At 35.4% G+C, this 20653-nt stretch overlaps 1 protein-coding gene across 1 annotated transcript in view; it reads left to right on the top strand.

Moving 5' to 3' along the window:
• LOC129221055 (ATP-binding cassette sub-family C member 3-like) overlaps nt 1–19653 on the top strand; it is a 140974-nt gene extending 121321 nt beyond the window's left edge. The window contains 3 exon segments of the mRNA XM_054855492.1: nt 12584–12674; nt 17585–18999; nt 19177–19653. Coding sequence (XP_054711467.1) covers nt 12584–12674; nt 17585–18999; nt 19177–19653 — 1983 coding nt within the window.
• Nucleotides 19654–20653: the final 1000 nt, after the last annotated feature.

Below are 20653 nucleotides of genomic sequence, written 5' to 3'. Positions count from 1 at the left end.
ACCTGTTAACTGTAATACTTCTTGCAGAGTTAGTGAAAGAAACTAACATTTCATCTACTTTCTGTGAATAACTGATGAAGAGACTTCTTTAAAAAATAACTAGAATTTATTAACAAGTGAAAAAATGTAAATATAATTGTATAAACATAACTGAAGCCAAAGGTAAAAAAGATTAATTAAATATGACTAGCAAGTTAGTTAAGCTCATCCTAATACGGCTCGCTAATCTATTACTACGATCAGCCAAGCACAGTCGGCAATCCGCCGAACAATACGAGCTCTACCCTAGCTATCTTTTACAGGACAGACATCACCGAACGAGTCTTAAAAAAGAGAGAGCGAATCTCAGCTCCGATCGCTATTAAATAGTCTGTCCTCATCATTATTCACATCAATGCCCTTACGTCCACGCAACCAATGAGGATGCACCAAGTGGCAGAGACGCCTCCCTGCTAAGCCAATGGCGGGAGTCTGTTACGTCACCCTTCCGATCCGATCACTCACTTCCGATTCACTCGGATCGTTGGTCCGAACAGGCGTCGGTTGATTATCGTGAAGTTCAGTTACCTGGGCAAAAGTAAGTGTAGAGATATTTGTAGAAATTCTATTTCTAACAATGCCCCTCCTCTCTACATCTTACAAGAAACAGCTAATAAAATTTTTTTTTCAAAAAAAAACATCTTTGGCTTCTAGTTTCACAAATCCATTCTATAACTTTATAGAAAAGTGAAAATATAACAATAATTAAGCATAATACAAAACATCGTTCGGCAATATAACACATTCCATCAGGACGAAAATACATGCATCCAATCGCAAATTACAATCCAGACTTTAATCTAAAACTCGAGAAGAAAAAAAACATTTGCAAAGACACAAGTATAAACACATTCGTAATAAAGTATGCAAAAAAAGTGTACATATTAAATTTTTAGCTCATTACTACAGTGTATATTAGAGCTGTAATTTGCAAAAAAAATTCTAACATGAAAATTCAACACCCTAAAATTTCTCATTTAAATTCGATTGTATAATAAAATTTCGCGAATATTTCATTTTTGAGAAAATTACACAATACAGAAAAGTATTTCCAAATACATAAAATTTCCTGATACAATGTCGAAATTACATCTTTAAAATTGAATATTCATCGTTAGCAAAAGTGATTAATGAAAAACTGTTTCACAAAATTTTACAAGTTCAGTTCCAGAAAGTGGTTTTGTAAATACGTCAGCTTGGTTTTCTTTACTTCTTACAAAATTAATGCAGAAAATTTCTTGATAAATTAAGTCCCTCACAAAAAATAATTTAACATCGATGTGCTTCGTTCTATAATTTTCAATTGGGGATTTACAGAAATCTATCGTGGCCTGATTATCCGCATACAATATTGATTTTACTTTCTGGCTATTGGTAATTCCAAAGTTAATGCACTCATCTAAAATTCTGTCAAACCATAGCAATTCTTTTGCTGCTTCCGTAAGTGCAACGAATTCTGATTCCATTGTTGACAAGCATATGCTTTTTTCTTTGAACGTACGCCAAGAAATCGGAGCATTATCAAGTGAAATTATTTGTCCCCCTAAGGAAGTTCTATCATCTTTGTTACTGGCGAAATCAGCATCGCTAAATCCCACGATTTGTAATTTGTTACATTTTAGACTGAGTTTGAAATCTTTAGTGTGAGACACGTAACCTAATAATTTAAGTAATCCTCCCCAATGAAACATTCCAGGATTTGACTGAAATTGACTGAATATGTTTACGGCGTAGCAAATATCCGGTCTGGTCCGGTTTGCAATAAATGCGAGACAACCTAACAAATTTCTATAAGGAATTTTAGACATTTCAAGTTTTTCACTTTCTGATTGAGGACAATTTGAATTGGAATAAACTATACCTTTACTTATAGGTAATGAAGAAATTGGAAAGTTAAAATGCCTAAAACGGTCACAAATTTCTGTAATATAATTTGTTTGATGCATTTTAATTTCATTTTCATATTCTTCAAAATTTACACCAAGTAGTGTCTTGGTTTTTCCCAAAATTTTAAGGTCAAAATGTTTATTCAACAAGTTTAAAACAAATTCAATATTTTTACTATTTTTCCCGAATAACACAATATCATCAACATATAATAAAAGTATTACTTTGGATTGAAAAATATAAACACAATTACACCTTTGAAATTTGTTAAAACCTATATTTGCTAAAACGCTGTCTATTTCATAATACCAATTTCGACCACTTTGATGAAGTCCGTAAATTGCCTTTTGAAGTTTACACACATAGTTTTCCTTCCCCTTTTCAACAAAACCGGGAGGTTGTTGCATAAACACATCTTCTTTTAAGGGAGCATAAAGGTATGCACATTTTACATCGCACTGGACATTTTTCCCACTTTTGAAAAATTACAAGAAATGCGAAAAAGAAACGGATTACACTAAATGATACAACTGGGCTGAATGTTAAATCGTACGAATCAAATTGAACTTGTTTGTGACCTTGTGCACACAACCTTGATTTCCACCTTACGATTTGGCCCTGTTCGTTTCGTTTAACAGTATATACCCATCTACATCCTATTACATTCGCGTTTTTCTGGAAGTGGTGTCAAAGTCCATACCTTTCTTTCCCGAAAAACTTTCATTTCTTCCTTCATGGAATTTTCTCAGTTTTCCCCTCTGTTTTGACTTTAAAAAATTGTTTGTAAGTATTGGGAATAATTATCTCTTCTTCATCTAGTCATAATTGAGAAAAATTCGCGCTCGTGGATTGACCATTAACTTCCCCTTCATACGTATTTTTACCTTGGAAATTAAAAATATGCGGTTCAAAAACTATAGCATTTCTGTTACAATACTTTCTGATATCATGAATGGATCTTAAACCGTTTCGAACTATTTTTTTCGTAATAATACACATCCGTTCGCGATCCATCTTTCCGCGGTGCTATTTTTCTAAAACCAAGTTGTTTCTTTTAGGGGGTCTAACTTCTTCATCAATGGAACTTTCATCTTCCGACGTAGTGTCGATTTCGCGATCTGAACCCGTAGAATTTTCTACGTTCTGGGATTGGCTCGCATCTTCGTACACGGAACTTTCATCGTCTGAAGAAAAATTAGATTTATCGTCAAAATGACAATGGCCCATCACCGCTCCACTGCGATTACTTTTAAATTCATTTTTATAGAATAAATTCTCATTAAAGGAAATATTAATGCTTTCTACAACCTTATCAGTTTCTGGGAAATAAACACGATAACCCTTCGTCTTAAAGGCATATCCGATGAGAACACCTTTTCTAGCTTTTAAGTCTAGTTTATTACGTTTCTGCTTCGGAATTCCGACGTAAGACACGATTCCCGAATGGTTTAAGGTGTTTTACTGAAGGAATATTTCTCCCATAAAGCTCAAATGGTGTTTTTCTTTGACCCGAATGGCAAACTCTGTTCCAGGTGTAAACGAAGTGCAACATTGCATCTGGCCAAAACTTTTTATCTAGACCGCTTTCCTCAAGCAATACAGTGGCCCCATTAGCAACTACCCTGTTAAATACTTCACTGACACCGTTCTGTTCTGGACAAAAAGAGTTTGTTAATTCGTGAGAAATACCAGAATTCTTACAAAACTGTTGAAATTCATTATTGACATATTCCCCTCCGTTATCAGTTCTTATAGCTTTCACTTTACTTCCTAAAAATCTTTCAGCCCTCCTGATATGCTGAATAAGGATACCAGTTACTTGCCTCTTTTCTCTGATCGGATACAGCGAAACTCGTTTGGAATAGTCATCAATGACTGACACGTAGTATCTCTCCCCATTTCTTCCTTTTACGGGATATGGTCCCCAAACATCAGAATAAATTAAATCAAGAGGTTTTTCAGATTTAAACTTTATTAATGGGTTTGAAGGATACCCTCTTAAATTTTCCCAATTTACAATCTTCACAATTAAATTTCCCCCCTTTGAATTTCGGCAAACCCCGTACACTTTCTAAGTTGCTGGTTTTCTTTATACAATCAGCATTTACGTGGGCTAATCTTTTATGCCAAATTTCTAAGGATTCAACATTTGAAGATTCAACATTAACGATATTACGAGAAAAATGACTAGAGTTTTGTTTATCCTTCAAATTTACGTTATCATGACTAGACTTTGAATGTTGAAAACATTTATCAACATTTTGGGGTTTTACATAATATATACCATTATTTAAAAAAGGCTTTAAAAATAACACCTTTCTGGTCTGATACCGTCAAAATACCATTTTTAAGCTTCAAATTTTGCCCCACCTTTATCAAATTTAGATCCCGAAATTAAATTTCGTCTCAATTTGGAGGAGTAAAGTACATCTTTTAAAACAATTTTTCTTTTAACCAAATCTTAAATAAATATCCCCCTTTCCCTCAATCGGGAATGTTTTACCTTCAATGGCTACAGCCATTTCTTTGTTACTTAATTCTACAAAGTTCTGAAAAATGTCTCTGTCCTTTGAGAAGTGGTGGGTGGCGGCACAATCAAAGATATATGAACTCGATCTATCCATTAGACAGTTTGCCTCACTTAAAAAGAAATCTTCATACTCACAAAAATCAGCCGATGGAGAACGGTGGTGGTCATCACTTCGCCGTTGAGAACCGCGCCTTTTCCATCTCGAACGACCTCTCCTTGAACTTAAGGGACGACTCTTTGCTTCAGGACAATACCTCTTGGTATGACCAGTCTTTCGACAACGGAAACACGTTACGCTTTTGTTGTAGTCCTTGTTCACTGCGAAAGTTGTCTTGGCTTGAATGTCAAAATCATCATTTCTCAAAGATAGACGATTTTCCTCAGCTACCAGGTCGGACACAATCTTTGAAAAAATGAAATCTTCATCACTTCTCCGCAGTATACTCTGGACAATTCCGTCGAAACAGGATGGGAGGTACCGGAGCAGTTGGAATGACAGAAATTCCTCCGAAAATGGGGTCTTGAACTCCTTCATACGATCGTAAATTCTCCTCAATCTGGCTGCGAATACATTGATTTTCTCGTTTTCTTCCATTCTAGATGAGGTTAACTCCGAAAAGAGCTTCATCTTGATACTTCTGTTGTCTGGAAAGTAGTTTTCCCTCAATTGGTTCCACGCTTTGTGGGGATCTTCGGTATTCTCAATAATTTTCCTGAATTCATCTCCGACGTGTAGATATATCACGGCAACAGCAGATTGTCTCCTAGCTTCGAAATTTGCGACGTCTTTCGCGGTAACCCCTCTATCCGTGCTAATTTCGGGCTTGGTCTCTTTTCCAGTGACGATATTCCATAGATTCCGGTCGATGAGAACAAACTTCATATCACTGCACCAAGAAGAGTAGTTGTCGTCTTTCAATTTTTCTATCATTATGCTAGAGCACGCCATTCTCTAAAAATATAATTCCAAAAATCTTCGGCCCCTCCTTCACCAACAGTCTCAATTTCTCACAGAAAGCAAGGTTTTGAAAAAAAAATTTGCGCGTGAAATGTCAGTTATGGCAGAATAGCCCATAACCTTCTTGATACCATTGATGAATGATACCACCTGTTAACTGTAATACTTCTTGCAGAGTTAATGAAAGAACTAACATTTCATCTACTTTCTGTGAATAACTGATGAAGAGACTTCTTTAAAAAATAACTAGAATTTATTAACAAGTGAAAAAATGTAAATATAATTGTATAAACATAACTGAAGCCAAAGGTAAAAAAGATTAATTAAATATGACTAGCAAGTTAAGCTCATCCTAATACGGCTCGCTAATCTATTACTACGATCAGCCAAGCACAGTCGCAATCCGCCGAACAATACGAGCTCTACCCTAGCTACCTTTTACAGGACAGACATCACCGAACGAGTCTTAAAAAAGAGAGAGCGAATCTCAGCTCCGATCGCTATTAAATAGTCTGTCCTCATCATTATTCACATCAATGCCCTTACGTCCACGCAACCAATGAGGATGCACCAAGTGGCAGAGACGCCTCCCTGTTAAGCCAATGGCGGGAGTCTGTTACGTCACCCTTCCGATCCGATCACTCACTTCCGATTCACTCGGATCGTTGGTCCGAAAAAGCATCGGTTGATTATCGTGAAGTTCAGTTACCTGGGCAAAAGTAAGTGTAGAGATATTTGTAGAAATTCTATTTCTAACAAGTTTAAATATCCCCCCGGGTCATTAGCATATCCGAGTCACGTGAACGGACACATCACTGCTATCGTTAAGCACACGTGCCATCAGATTTCTTCTAAAAGCTTTCTATGACGTCATCCACAACGGAGTTCCCGCCAAGGGTGAACGAAAGTGAAACAAACATTCGGTCGATTCGACCAACGTGAATGAGTGCTGATAAGATTCTTTTACCCCAGTCATGCAGAATGATTGGTAATACATTATAAGTAAGGAAAAACATTCTTTTACTATTGGTGTTGTGAGGTGATGAGATAGGATTATTTACTGTTGTTATTAACAGGCATTTATGCCTAACAGAACCCTAAGCTTTCCAGCGAGCCATGCCTCAGTCGCCTCCGAGCTCTGAAACGGTGAGGACGTCATTTTAAGGAGACCCCTGCTTCGCGCCCTTGTCATAACAAAAATGGAAAGTACGATTGAACAACAATACGCGATAAAATTTTGTGTCAAAGTGAACAAAACTGCCAAGGAAACTTTCGATATGCTTGCCTGTCCTATTCACAGGCAAAAAAGTGGCACAAAGCTTTCAAAGAGGGTCGTGAGGATGTCACCGACGAGGCCCGGTCTGGACGCCCTTCGACCTCGAAAACGGACAACAATGTGAGTTGTGTGCGCGAATTGTTGAACTCAGACCGCCGAATGAGTGTTCGTTTGTTGTCGGACTCGTTGAACTTGCCGAAAACAATTGTCCATGAGATTGTGTCGGAAGAATTGGGCATGCTGATAGACATAGTATGTCAATCTAAGTGAAGGTTTATTATCATTTTGTATGTTAGATAACATTTTACATATTTGCAGTTTTCATATCATTGTTCCTTAACGAACGCTAGAATCCGTGACGTAACTAGTCTTGGAATAGAGAACGGCACGTGTAGTGGGCGTTGCCCATGACGTGACTACTTGGACGTCGATTCTTCTAGAACATGTGACGTCACGTGCACACGCTTCGGGCTTGGCCACTGAAGATCACGATCAGGTAGCATTGAAGTGAAGATATGCTAATGAGAGTCTGAATATAAGCAAAGCTGTTATCAGTTGATCTCTCTCTCACTTCTTGCACAGCCTAGACGCGTTGGCTCATGTCAGGCAAAGCCAACTTGCTGTCTGTTCAGCAAGCTTAGGCTGTTAGCCTTTTTTTTTTGTTTAATTGAAGTAGTATGACGTTTGTCCATTGAAGACTTCGTTCCTCATGAACGATAGTCGGGTCAATTGATAATACTTATTAGTCTAGGTCAACGGGGTATTTGCAATAATGATATACTTATCCTTATTTACTTTTTGTCAAAGCCATATACTTTGTTTTTTTATCTTTTAATAAATTAATTGATGTTTAATAAGCTATTAGTCTTCAATTATACTGATTCACGAACTCACTCTGCTAAATATATTACGTTGTTTGGGCAAGAGTTAGTTTCAATCATACCTTCCCATCCAACACATGCGAAAGATTTGCGCAAAACTTGTGCCCAAAGCCAGCTTTGTTGTGACCTCCTACTTGACCAAAATTCGGGTCGACGCGCTTCCCCAGCCACCCTACAGTCCCGACTTGGCCCCGCCCGACTTTTTTTTGTTTCCCAAACTGAAACGAGAGCTGAAGGGGAACATTGTGACACCGTGGAAACCATCCAGTCTACTACGACGTCACTTCTAAAGAGCTTATCGGTCGAGGACTTCCAGGGAGCCTTCAATTCATGGAAATCGCGCTGGCAAAAGTGTATCGACGCAGAAGGGTCGTACTTTGAAGATTTTTAAGTATTTGTAAGAATCTGATCATTAAAAGTATTTTTTAAAAAATGAGGCTCATTACTTTCCGGACAAACCCTGTACTTCTACAACTTATAGAAAGGAAAGAAAGTAAAAGAGGAAGAGAACTAAAGTCACCTTGAGGCTCGAACTGACAAGCTTTGGGCTATCATTCCGGTGTGCTAACCATTCACAGGGTTCGTACGGGTCATGGAAATCCTGGAAAGTCATGGAAAAAATATAACAGAATTTCAGACCTGGAAAAGTCATGGAAAATTGACATTTTCATTGAAAGTCATGGAAATTTATTTCAAGTCATGGAAAAATTTCTTGGACAAAGAGGAAGGAACAGTAGCTAAAGGAGCATTAGAAATCTTGAGTGATTTAACAGTATAGCACATAAAAGCTATTAAAAGTGGAAAATTGAACGATCCTAAAATCAAATCTGAATTTTGAAATCTCATTGCATCCACTTCTGTCACAGCCACTTGCCATTTTTTGCGATGTGATTTTACTGCCTGGACATCACTTATTTTGAATTTTCTGTTATTTTCAACACTTCTTATGTTTCAAATTCTGTAGTAGCAAAATTTCACGTTCTTATTTTTTGCCACGCCCCACTCAAAAAAAAAAGCAATTCAATTGCATGCGAATTCGATTCCATCGCTCGTAAGGACTTTATTATTAAATTTATCAGAGTTTATCTTAATTTGCTGAATGTTTTAGAAAATAAAGATCCTAAGTCAGGCGATAGAATACAGAAAGGAGGAATTCTAATGCTCTAAAACAGTAGTGCCCAATATACGGCACGCAAAATTAATCCATGCGACCCACTGCTACATTCAATGTCGGGAATTAAACGTGTTCTGGAAATTCTGAATTTATTAATTTATATGCATTTGAAAATATGCAAATTTGTAAACAAAACAAATATACTTTTGAATTAGAAGATTGATTCATTACTGAATGGTTTTTTCAAAAAAGATCTGGTTTAGAAACATAAAGAACTAAACTATGTGGCTTTACTTCAAAGAACCAAAATACTGTCAAGTTACGTGGATGATTAAAGACACTGTTGACACTAGAAGGTAACTTTTGAAGCAAATTTATTGAAACTTAGTGATGACACATTCAACCTTTGTCCCATTCAATATCATTCTGCCTGTTTAAAAAAAAAATCAGACATTTAAGCATCATCATATTCGCTTCACTGAATTTTTACTTTACTTAAATTTATATGATGAAGACGAATAAGAATAGTTTAGTTTTTTAAGTGTGCACTTATATTTTTTCCATTACGAGTAAGTGCTTCAATGAGGCTGTGGCATTCATATAGACGTTTTGCTTAATGCTCATTTCCAAATATTACCAAGTTTGAGATTTAATAGTGCTATTCTCTTCGTGTAACGAGGTCATGAAAATTTTCATTGAAGTCATGAAAAAGTCTTGGAAAAGTCATGGAATTTTTTCATCCAAATAGAGTATGAACCCTGCATTCAGCCAGCCGGGCGCTCTCTTGCAGTGTGAATTACGGCATTATTATTTTATTTTTTTGTCAGAATTCAGAATATTTATGTATTAATATACATTGTGAAGAATATAGAGCTCCACCATTGTTTTTTTGTCAGAAATTAAGTTATGCCCTACCTATGTCAGAAAAGTGTCAAATCAAGTTTATAGTTAAGCCAATATACACTTATGTATTCGCAAAATTGATTGCAACCTATCAATATGATACCCTATGATTTAAAGATGGCTTTTCACTGTCCCAGATGGTTCAATATAGTTTTAAAAGTATTCTATTTAACAACGCTTTCTACTTAAGGATGTTTTTTTTTTGTGGCCCTTGAAACTTGTTAAACAGAGAGGCAACTGTACTCTTTCTTTTTGGTCCACCGATTTGATGTATTTATTCTATGAAAAATCAAGTTGTTTACACTTCTATAAAATTAGGTGCACTGGATTTCAAGCTCACCTATAGTATTTGTAGGTAGAAGAGTGGGTATCAAAAGCTAGCGCAATCAGTTCCAGTAATACCATCCGTTAGAAAACAGAACTCATTCAACAACCTAATAGCTTATTGTATAATAGCTTATTGATTTTGTTGCAATACATCAAGTATTTATTTGGCATTAATCGAAGTTTTTTGTTATAATTGCTTTTAAAAACATTATAGTAAGTGGTGTGTGTAATTCTTCTTCTAGGGGTTCAGCAGAGAAGTAACCCTACCACTGTCAATATGTGAAAATTATCTGGAGAGGCCCAACCAAACAACTGTTCTGGAGTTCTTAATTAATGAAGATATAAATTATTACAAATTGTTTTTGCAGTGGCCATTACAACATGAGGTATTTTTATAATAATATTTATGTCTAAAATAAATGAACAAAGAACAAATTTTTGTTCTGCATAGTTCTTCCTTTGTACTTCTATCTCTTGATTAGCACTGAAGATAGGTTGTGCACTTTCAAAATCTTAGATTTTGCTACATGAAAAATACTAAAATATGCTAATTCAGTCATATATTCATGCAAAATAAAAGGCAGATATTGTTTAAAACATATCTTTTTTGAAGATAGGTTGTGCACTTTCAAAATCTTAGATTTTGCTACATGAAAAATACTAAAATATGCTAATTCAGTCATATATTCATGCAAAATAAAAGGCAGATATTGTTTAAAACATATCTTTTTTGAAGATAGGTTGTGCACTTTCAAAATCTTAGATTTTGCTACATGAAAAATACTAAAATATGCTAATTCAGTCATATATTCATGCAAAATAAAAGCAAGGTATTGTTTAAAACATAAAATTGTACTTTTTTCATAAGAAATATGTGAAGGTATATCAGAGGTGCCTGTCTAGAGGGGATTGGGGGGGGGCATGGCACAGACTCAAAGGCGTAGCCATAGGGGGGTTAGAACCCCCCCCCCCCCATGAGCCCCAAAAAATTATATATATATATATATAGTGAAGCACCATTTATACGTTTCTCTTTTGTATGTTTTTATCAATTAAATGTTTTTCAAATCGGTCCCTGCATAGTCTGATACTCAGTAACCTATACCAATTATACGTTTTTTTCATACAGTCCCTTCAAAAACATATAAACGGTGCTTCACTGTATATACATACATATATATGTGTGTATATATATTGTTACAAATTCTGTAAATAGTAATTATTGTAGTAACGTAACCTGTAAATAGTTTCCCGTAATGAATATACAACCCCTTTTCATTCCGCTAAAGTATACGACCCCCTATTTCCTTTTCTTTTCATTGATAAAATTTGATAACGGTCTACGCATTTCGGGAAGCCGAAAGAATGTTGTGGAATATTTGAGAGATTTCTTTCGATGTTTATAAAGGCGTCCCACGTGATAAACAGTTAGTTTCGATTGAGGATTTCGAACTGAGAGTGTATTAGCTCTGCTTATAGCGAAGCATTTCGCTGTGTTGTTTTCGTATTTGGAAGTAAATACGTGTGTAAACGTTGAGTTTACGGTGTTGTGTGATAGTTGCTTAATTGCTGATGAATAATTTAGCAGTTGTTGACGATCTTTCCTGTACATAGTGTAAATAAATTTCCTGTGCTTTATCAAGAACTGTGTCTTCATTTCAAGAAAGTGGAAGTCGCACCGAATCCGTTACAATATATATATATATATATATATATATATATGTGTGTGTGTGTGTATAAACTTGAGGGCATAGCTTTACTTTAAACTTCAGAAAAAATTACCCCCCCCCCCCCCCCCAACGATTTTTTCTCGCTACGCCACTGGCACAGACTGTACTATTGAAATTTTTAGGGAGGTATTTTATGGGGTATTTTACTCTTTTTTGGGGAGTGTCTTCGTGAGGGGTTCACCCATGTTCTAAGGGTGGAGGCACCCCTGGGAAAAAAATGCATATTTAACTGTACCAAAGAAAATCATTTGAAGCAGTGGTGTGATTATTATTATTTTTATTTTATTTTTTATTTTTTGCCATTTTTAATACTTGTTGCAATGTAAAGATCTATCTCTCTCTCTTTTATTCATTTCTCGATTTCTTTTAAATACAACTCGTGCCTTAAAGCATTTTCTGCTGTAAAAGCATAACTTTATGTAATTTGTTTTAGCAACAAACTGCATTTTTATTCCTGAAAATTATAAATTTAGATAAATTGTAATTGAATGTATTATAAGGGAATGTACTATTCAGGGTATTTAAAAAAATCATGTTTTTTTTTTTTAGAAAAAATATCTTTTTTTTAAATTAAGACTTAAGAAACTTTCAATTTTCCTACATTAATGCAATTAATTTGAATGCATTGGAGTACTATTACGTCTCTGAAATATTTTATAGCCCATGCAAAAATGCAAATCCAATTTCATATAAATTCATTTGATTCAAATCATATTTGGCATAGATGTACATTACAAATACACAAAAACAAGTTAAATAAATTAGGTTGTATTCGATGAAAATCAAATGAGAGTTAAATGAAAAAATAATAATAAATAACTGAAATTAATTTCTTTCTTTTAAGATCTTTTTTTTTTTTTTAAGTGAGCAAATTATATCATATGGTCCAATTGAGAGAAGAAATTTATAGCTTTTGCTTTCCCCTTTTCAAATGTTAGATTTTGAAAAGAATGATCGAGTTATACAAAAAAGGAATTGATTCTTCGGATATGACTTCAAACTCTGATCTTCACAATGTTTCGTCAAATGGTAAGTAAAATTTAAAGCACACTTTAAATTGTTGTAACTGAATAACCTAATAATTTATATTGATTCAGTAATTTGCTTAAAACTTCTGAATGGGTAGTAATTTGTTTTTTTAGTTTTCCTTTGTTTTTTTTTTTTAATGTTGATTTAAAGCTTATGATTAAAATTACTAACAAATGTCAAACGTTTTTAAAATAGATAGTTTGGAGTTTGTAATGTCTAATTTTTTTTTGTATTGAATTTTTAGGTAAATATATATGCAATATTTTTGGATTGCTTTCTGTGAATTTGTAGACTGTTAGTTCGATCCCAAGTCTGGCTTAGGTTTTTGAAACATATTTGGGAAATAATTATTTAGAACTAGTTTCATTATCATGATTTTTACACTGTGTGTTTTGATTTTGCTTTTAAAGTATGTTTTATGTTCTTAATATTTATCTTCCTTTTTCTCCAATTTTGAAGTATAATTTTGTTTCTACCAATCATCAAATTCATAGTGAATTTTAAACTCTTATTGTATAAAAAATTTCTTTTTTTTTTTATATAAATATATGTGCAATATCTTAAATTGTCTTCTGTGGTGTATTAATAATGAAAAGGAAACTTTCAAATGATGCAATTGTGCAACATTTGAAATCAGTGAGCGCATGCAAGTTTAACATCCATGACTGCTTTTCCTTCATAATAATTAAAAAATGTTCTAGAAATCATAAGTTATAGAAAGAGTATTCTCTTTACTGTACATGGACCATTAATCTCAAAATATGCTTTCTTGCATATTTACCTTGAAAAGCCAATTTTGCCAAAAACGTTTTTTTTTTTTAAATTCCCTATAAAGTGTTGATGCCTGCTTGTTTTAATGTTTTAGTGCATAAATTTGAAATTTGCTTGTTTTAGAAAGAGATAATATTTGCTACACATTTTAAATGAGGTTTTTCGTTTTCTTGAAATACTTTGTATATTTCCATTTTGGTGGAGGTGGGGATGGTGTCTGTAGGTAAAATACATTCCTGTTTGTGAAAATTGCAATGCCATGAAGGAAGCATCATAGTTGAATGAAATTTAATACACAGTTGAGTGGTGATGGTACAAATAAATGATTACATTTTCAAACCAAACAAACAATAAAAAGAGATAGAAATTAGTATTTTGTGTGGCCACCACTTGCCGCAATAAGAGCTGCTACACAACTCGGCATGGAGTGAAACAAAGTTTGAATATCTGCCTGCGGAAGAGTATTCCACATTGTTTGTATGCGCAACCAAAGTTCGTCTGTCGAAGCAACAGGACGAGAATCACCAGGGGTGATTGTGTTCCGGTATTTTACCGAATTTCCGATATTTTCGGACGTATTTCCGGTATTTTTATGTCCGAAAATACCGGAATTATGTTTTTTTTGTTATGCTTTTATCTCCCTACCTCCGCAAATTTTTTAAAAATTATATAATACTCATCAAATATACCTGCAAGAGCCTTAAGATGGACACCTATCCCTTAAGATGGACAAATGTCAAGATAATTTTGTATATTACCAGCTCAAAAGTAACTTTGTAACCCGTTAAAATTTTAATCAAATGCACACACACTATTTCGACTCTGACTATTGAACTATTTAATACTATGGCATAGGTGCACTTAAGTAATAGGGGCCAAAGATTACCCCCCCCCCCCCCCAGTTCTCGCTTTGAAACTTTCAGGTATTTTTTGGTGAACTCAGAATCACCCCTGAATCACGAGCGAGACGCTGCCCAACGAAATCCCACACATGTTCAACTAGTGGCATATCCGGGGAATATGCAGACCAAGGAAGAAGCTGTACCTGCTGCAAATCAAGTTGACAGTCCTTGCGGCATGTGAATGGGCATTATCCTGCTGGAATACAGCCCCTGTCAATCCTTGCAGGAAAGGAATACCTTGGGGCTGTAAAGCTTCGTTTGTGTATCGGGTACTGTTCAAATTGCCCACAATTCGTAGCAATTGTGATCCTCCATGATATGCTATGGCACCCCAGACCATAACTCCGGGTGTTCGTCCGCTGTGGCGTTCGATAATGCACTCCGGAATGTGCCGTTCACCGGCATAGCGCCTGACGTGAATTCGGCCATCATGGTGCCACAAATTAAAGCAGGATTCGTCAGAAAAGACGACCTGCTTCCAATCAGCACTCCAGCTTCTATGCACATTGGCCCATTGTAGCCGCAGGCGGCAATGGTTTTGCGTGAGAGGAATCCTTTATAAAGGAATCCTTGCGCGCAGCCCACGTCTCCAAATTGTTGGCATAAAATATTATTTTATTTTTTATTCTCGGTCCACAGCCGATAATTTAAAGAAAATCATTTAAAGTTAAGTGTACCTACTTTAAGCCCAGTCTGGTAAAAGTAGAACTTGTCAACTAGTTGGTGCTAACACTTCAATCGACGATTCCCCCACGCCATAATTAATGGCGACTGTTTACTGAAACCATCGGAGATTGCATGTCTCGATGTGTCGATTCAGAAAAGTTGAGTTGTCACCTGACTGATTCGAATTAATTCCACTTGTTGACCGCACGTGCTATGGAGAGGAGTACGAATATTCGCGGCAGTGGAATATGCAAATGAGTGATGGTCGAAGTAGAAGTTAGTGTGGTGACGTCATCGAGGCATGGAATCTCACTGGTTGATAAAACATATATATTGTGGCGAGTGGCAGCGATCACTCTCTCGTCTCTCTTCTCTCAACGATCCCCAGTTGTTGGTTCTGAACGTGAAGCCTAGTCCGGCTCACGTGTGGGGGGTTTTTTCCCCGCGATGCTAGCGGGGGTTTTTGTGGTATGTGATATTTAATCTTCCAAGTCCTGGAATTAGTGAGTCCAGGTGAAGAAACACTTGTGTTGTGTCCGGCCAATTAAAATGTCGGGGAAGTGTGTTCCACGTGTCTACCTGTGATGTTCACCGATCTACGAATTGTGTAATGTTGCCTGTTCAGTATGGACATTCCTGAAGTGTGATTCGGCGGACCTTTTGAGAGTCTTCAAGCTGATCCTTCGGAGTAGCAAGCGATTGCATCGACATTTTGGTGACATTTTTCTTTATTTACTGGAACCACTTTTGTTATGATATTTTGGGGGTGTATTTTATGGGGATGTTATTCTAGTCATATTTAATAAATGTATTTTTCTGAAACATGTTTTTTGCTTGTCTCCAACTTGACATTACACGGCCAGTTAATGTTGGCTTAGTTTAAATATCTTAACTTTTGGATTTTAAACTTAACTTTAATTATGCCAACACAAATTGATGAAGCACTCAATGAAACACCTGTAGCTGATGACCACTATGATGCCAATTGTCTAGAAGGGTCCGTCAGCGCCATATGCACCAGGTGTCTGTCATTTCGAGTTGACGTCACATTTCGGAGTCCACTCCCGGATTTCCGAGCTGTCCTACCCTCGTCTGTCCACTGCTTCCAAACACACATGATTGTGCTGCAGCGGCGTACGCAGACAAATCAGTTCGGGGGGAGCTGAGCTCGAAAGTCTTTGAGCTGGGGGGGGGGGGGGGTACTTATAAACTGTAGCTAAGAAAAGTTCATGTATCGCTTTTCTTATATCAATACGAATGTAAGATTTCAAAAATACATCATAAAAAAAACTTGTTCTTTATTATAATTTTTATAATTAATTTTGAAAATTTCGGGGGGGGGGGGGGCTGTAGCCCTATCAGCCCACCCCCTGGGTACGCCACTGTTGTGCTGCTGTTACGCTGCATGCGAGTGGCTACTGCACGATAAGACAATCCAGTTTCACAAAGGCCGACGATTCTGCCTCGTTCAAACTCCGACATTTGCTCAAATTTCGCTTTCTTTCGTCGAAGAGGCATAGTAAAGATTCAGTTGACTTTTACTCTAGCATATAACCACCGATAATCATACACACCTCACTACAGCCATCTATTTATATTCGGTTCGATCCGCCATTCAGAGGACTTGCTGCTCAGCATACACATTTGCTACCGGTCTGCAATTCTGATCATTTGCATATAATGCCCTACTTTACATTTCCTGCAATTTTCAGCTCACTCGCGCCTAAGTCCTTCGTGTTGTTGCAATTTTCACGAACAAGAGTGTAGAAGCCATCCTACAATTATTTTCAGGTGTTTCAGTGTATCAAGCGACAGTGGCGTAGCTAGACCCGACTTTCAGGGGGGGTTACTTCTTATATATATATATATATATATATATATATATATATATACATATATATATATACATATATAATATATATATATATATATATATATATATATATATATACATATATATATATACATATATAATATATATATATATATATATATATATATATATTATATATGTATATATATATGTATAATCGCTTGGAATTTTTCCCTTTTCATCTTTTTTTTTTCTTTCTCTTCTCTCTTCTTTTTCTCTTTTTTTTTGAGACTTAACTTTTTTTTTGGGGGGGGGGGGGTTGTCCCCAAACCCCCCCCCTTAGCTACGCCCCTGTCAAGCGAAGACTATGTAGCGAAAAGTAAGTCATAGGGAAGAGTAATTTTTCACATATGCATATGTGTAGAGTTACCAGTATTCTAAGACAAGGATCTTGATTTCTGTGATTGGATGAAATTGGATGAAGTTTTGGTATGTACCATTTTGTTTATAGTCGTTTTATCATTCAATCTGGAGGAAGGGGCATCACAAGTTGAGTACCAAACGGAATTCTGATTGAATTCCAAACTTTATGCATTATCTGTGTATGGTCATGGTTTTAAAGTATATAATATTTTCAATTGACATTGATGAAAATATTTTATGCTTACATGTTTAATTTTCTTTTTCCTTTACATGTTTTTAAGTAATCCAATTAAGGTATTTTGTTTCATGTTTTGACTTCATATATTTACCCTCAGGCAGCAAGTCGAAATCTGAAAGTAATGAATTGGAACCAAGACTGGAAAGTGTTCAGAGCAATGGAGCAAATATTCGGGATGATCAAAAGCACACTGATATGGATACTGACTCAAGTGAAATAAACTTTAAAAAAGGAAGCGTTGAAGGTAATGGTTTGACGGAGAAATCTAAAAGTCTGCCTCAGTCTCATCCAGATGGTAAAGAAAAATTTCTAACAGAATCATTAAAAAAAGAAGAAAAAGCTGCAGATTCAATGCAGCATGTAAATGATGCTGATTTAAAGGAGGAGATCAATAATGATAAAGGCCAACATGTTACTGCTGGTGTATCAGCCTTTGATACAGAGTTAAAAGAAATTTTAGGATCAATTCTTGGACGTGTGGGTGCAATGAAAACTCGTAATAAAGCTAAAGAAAAAATTGGTACAAAACTCTTGCCTGGATCTCATCCAGGTGACAAAGAAAAACGTCTCGAAAATGCTAAAAATATACGTCTTGCATCAGAATTGCAAAGAAAAGAAAATTCTGATGTAAAAGTGAAGGATTACACTGATGGAGGTCAAAGCATTACTGGTGGGGCATCAGATTTTGATACAGAGCTAGGAGAAATTTTGGGATCAATAATAGGACGTGTTGGTGTAATGAAACCTGGTACTAAAGCTGAGGAAAAAATTGACAATGATCCACAACTTCAGCAAACAGTTTTAGAAAGGAAGAAAATAAAACTCATGACTGAGTCCTATTTAGATGAGAGAGAAAAATGTCATAATGAATCACTGGGGCCGAAAAAAACTGAAAGTTCAAAATCAATACTGGAGCATGTGGAAAAGGTTGATGCAAAAGAGAAGAGTAAAATTGACAAAGATAAAAACATTACTGGTGGTGCGTCAGATTTCGATACTGAGCTAGAAGTTTCAAAATCAATTGCAGGACGTGGTGGAGTAATAAAACCTCGTACTGAAGCTGGAGAAAAAAGGGTCCCACAACTTCAAGAAACAGTTTTAGAAAGGGAAAAAACAAAACTTATGTCTGAGTCTGATAAAGAGAAATGTCATAGAAATGCAAAAGATACATCTTTTACATCAGAGTCACAAATACGTGAAGAAAACGCTGAAGGTTCAAAGTCCTTATTAGAGCATGCGAAACAGTCTGATGTCAAAGAGCTTAGGACTGACAAAGGTCTAAGCATTATTAATACTGCATCTGATTTGGAAAAATGTGATTTAAAAGAACTTTTAAAATCAATGATAGAACAAGTTGAAGGAAATATTGACATTTTTCCACAACTTCAAGAAACAGATTTTAAAAGAGAGACAACACAACTTCCGCCTGTGTCTCATCTAGGTGATCAAGAAAAACTTCGTAAAAACACCGGAGTCACCTGTCAGGCATCAGAAACTCAAAGTCAACCGAAAGTAACAGATTCAGAAGGGAAAAAAAGAAAAAATGTTGACTCAAAATCAAAAGTTGAAGAAAATTTTAACAAAATTCCATCGGACTATGCGTTGCCTTTAGAAAGAAAGACCAAAACAAGACAACGCAAACGTAAAATAGAATACACTCAAACTGATGGTGCCAATATGGATAAAAAGGTTGAGAAGGACTCAGCTATCAGCCCTGTTGAACCTGATTTAAAGAAATTAAGAAAGGAAAGCTTGAAACAAAGTGTTAGCAATGAAAAGCTTTTGGATACGAAAAGTGAGAAATCAGTTACAAGTGATACTGCATTAGCTTCTGCAACTCACTTGAATCCCAATAGTTCGAATTTATCTGGGAAAAGTGATGAAGAGGCCAAATATAAACTCAAAGAATTTCGAGTTGAACTTAAAAGATTAGACATAAAACGTGAAATGTGCAGTTTAAAAGGAAGCAAAACTATTTCAGAAGAGAATCTCAAAGTTAATCCAGATAAAGACTCTGTTGAAACTGGTGTACAAATCAATCAAAAAGATGATAATTGTGATAAATCTGCCTGTCAATCGGACAGTGTCCAACTCAGGGGTAAAAGAAAACATGATGAATCAAAAGATGCCTTACCTAATACAAAGAAAATTAAAACTGATAAGTAAGTTCATATTCTTTTGTTATTTGATTTTAAATATGAGTATAAAGTAAATCATTATTTGCATCAACCATATATTTGAAAAAAATCAATAAATAAAAAACCCTTATGTGCTAATTTACTATGAAAATAGCATGCACTCTTTTAAGGATTAAAATTAACTTCAGTATAACTTTGATTTAACGATACCCAATTTAACAATTTCCTCAATTTAATGATACATTTCATTGGTCCGGATTCGACTGTATCAAATATCTATGCTGCTCGATTTAATGATATCCTTGATTTAATGAAAGCTTTTTCCAGTCCCTTGACAATCTTTAAATCGAGGTTATACTGTATGTTTTCAGGGCACCCAAACTACCAATGATTGAAAATTTTGGTGAGTTGTTTCATTCAATTATACCCCTTACCAGGTATTCCGCCGCGGTCTCATTTTTTGCAAAATACGAAAATATTATCTAAATTATGAAAACGCAGCAAGGCATTTTTGCTTTTTTGCTCAAATAAGAAAAAAAAAAAATTTTTAACAAAAAGCACAATCTGAGAAAGAAAACAGGCATGGTGATATTCAATATAATCTTTTTCAAATCTTAGTTATTGTGTTTCAATTACTATTCGGTTCAACAATACTTTGTCATCATGTGCATTACGTCACCCAAATAAATACATTCTTGACGTTTATCAAACTTGTGTTCTTTCAGTGAGTGCCAAGCACAATGAAATTTTTTTATTTCAAATTTAAAAAAAAAATAAATATTTACTGTGTATTTATTTCTTTGAAGATGTCATGGCTGAAATTTCAATTTTGCTCTCAGCTAGGAATAAATCACATTGAGGCAGTTAGAAAGATATGTAAAATATTCATTAATCTTTGACACTTTATTATGCCTCAGCTGTTCCTACAATTTTAACTTTTTAGCTAAAGAAATTTTGAATTCGGCTTAAACCATGTCCCCTACACAGTTCTGCTGTTACTTTATTTTCTTGCATATCATCTGAGGTGA

This window comes from Uloborus diversus, chromosome 4 (genome assembly GCF_026930045.1).
Source record: "Uloborus diversus isolate 005 chromosome 4, Udiv.v.3.1, whole genome shotgun sequence".
NCBI classification, from domain to species: Eukaryota; Metazoa; Arthropoda; class Arachnida; order Araneae; family Uloboridae; genus Uloborus; species Uloborus diversus.
The sequence above is the reverse complement of the archived record's forward strand: the minus strand, read 5'-3'. Positions and strand labels throughout refer to the sequence as shown.